Source organism: Fulmarus glacialis, unplaced genomic scaffold (assembly GCF_000690835.1).
Source record: "Fulmarus glacialis isolate BGI_N327 unplaced genomic scaffold, ASM69083v1 scaffold17770, whole genome shotgun sequence".
Lineage (NCBI taxonomy): Eukaryota > Metazoa > Chordata > Aves > Procellariiformes > Procellariidae > Fulmarus > Fulmarus glacialis.
In genome coordinates this window covers 7,003-7,621 of record NW_009187306.1, presented here as the reverse complement: position 1 = coordinate 7,621, position 619 = coordinate 7,003, and the positions used below count along the sequence as shown (strand labels likewise).

The 619-nt window shown below is 64.0% G+C and overlaps 1 protein-coding gene across 1 annotated transcript in view; it reads left to right on the top strand.

The window, feature by feature from the left end:
- GLB1L (galactosidase, beta 1-like) overlaps positions 1-619 on the top strand; it is a gene marked incomplete at its 5' end in the record, with an annotated part of 5,341 nt that overhangs the window by 3,929 nt on the left and 793 nt on the right. The window contains 2 exons of the mRNA XM_009574770.1: positions 8-139; positions 505-603. Coding sequence (XP_009573065.1) covers positions 8-139; positions 505-603 — 231 coding nt within the window. The remainder of the gene's footprint in view (positions 1-7; positions 140-504; positions 604-619) is intronic.

Sequence of the window (619 nt, the reverse complement as noted above, 5' to 3'; positions counted from 1 at the left end):
GCTGCAGGAGTACCGGGGGACACTGGAGCGGGACGGGCAGACAACGCTACGTGTGACGGGCAGGGCAGGGGACACCCTGGATGTGCTCCTGGAGAACATGGGCAGGATTAGCTTCGGGGCCAACATCAGTGACTTCAAGGTGAGGGGAGAGGGCCCTGGGGCTCCAGAGGGGATGGCCTGGCCACCCGCATGGCCAAACACCCCCAAACACCCCCTCCCCTGCCACCCACAACAGACCCCAGCCATGGCGGGGCTACCCCCAGATCTGCTCCCTGGTTAATCTCACACCATCCCCTGGCAAAACCACCAGGACCAGGATAAGGCCATGAGATCGGCACCCCTCTCTCCCACTTACGCTGCCACGGCAGCCAGGGCAGTGCAGCCCCTCGGAGGGGATCCCATCCCACCCTCACTGCTGCAAGGGGGATGTGCCCAGGGGAAGCCAAGCATCCTCCTGCCCATGGCAGACCCTGCTGCCTCATTTTCCCTCCTGCTCCATCTCAGGGCTTGCTAGGGAACCTCTCCTTGGACTCCAGCCCTCTCAGCAACTGGCTGATCTACCCCTTGGCCATAGACACCGCCATCCAGCAGGGCCGGCCCCACGCTGCCCTGCCAAAAT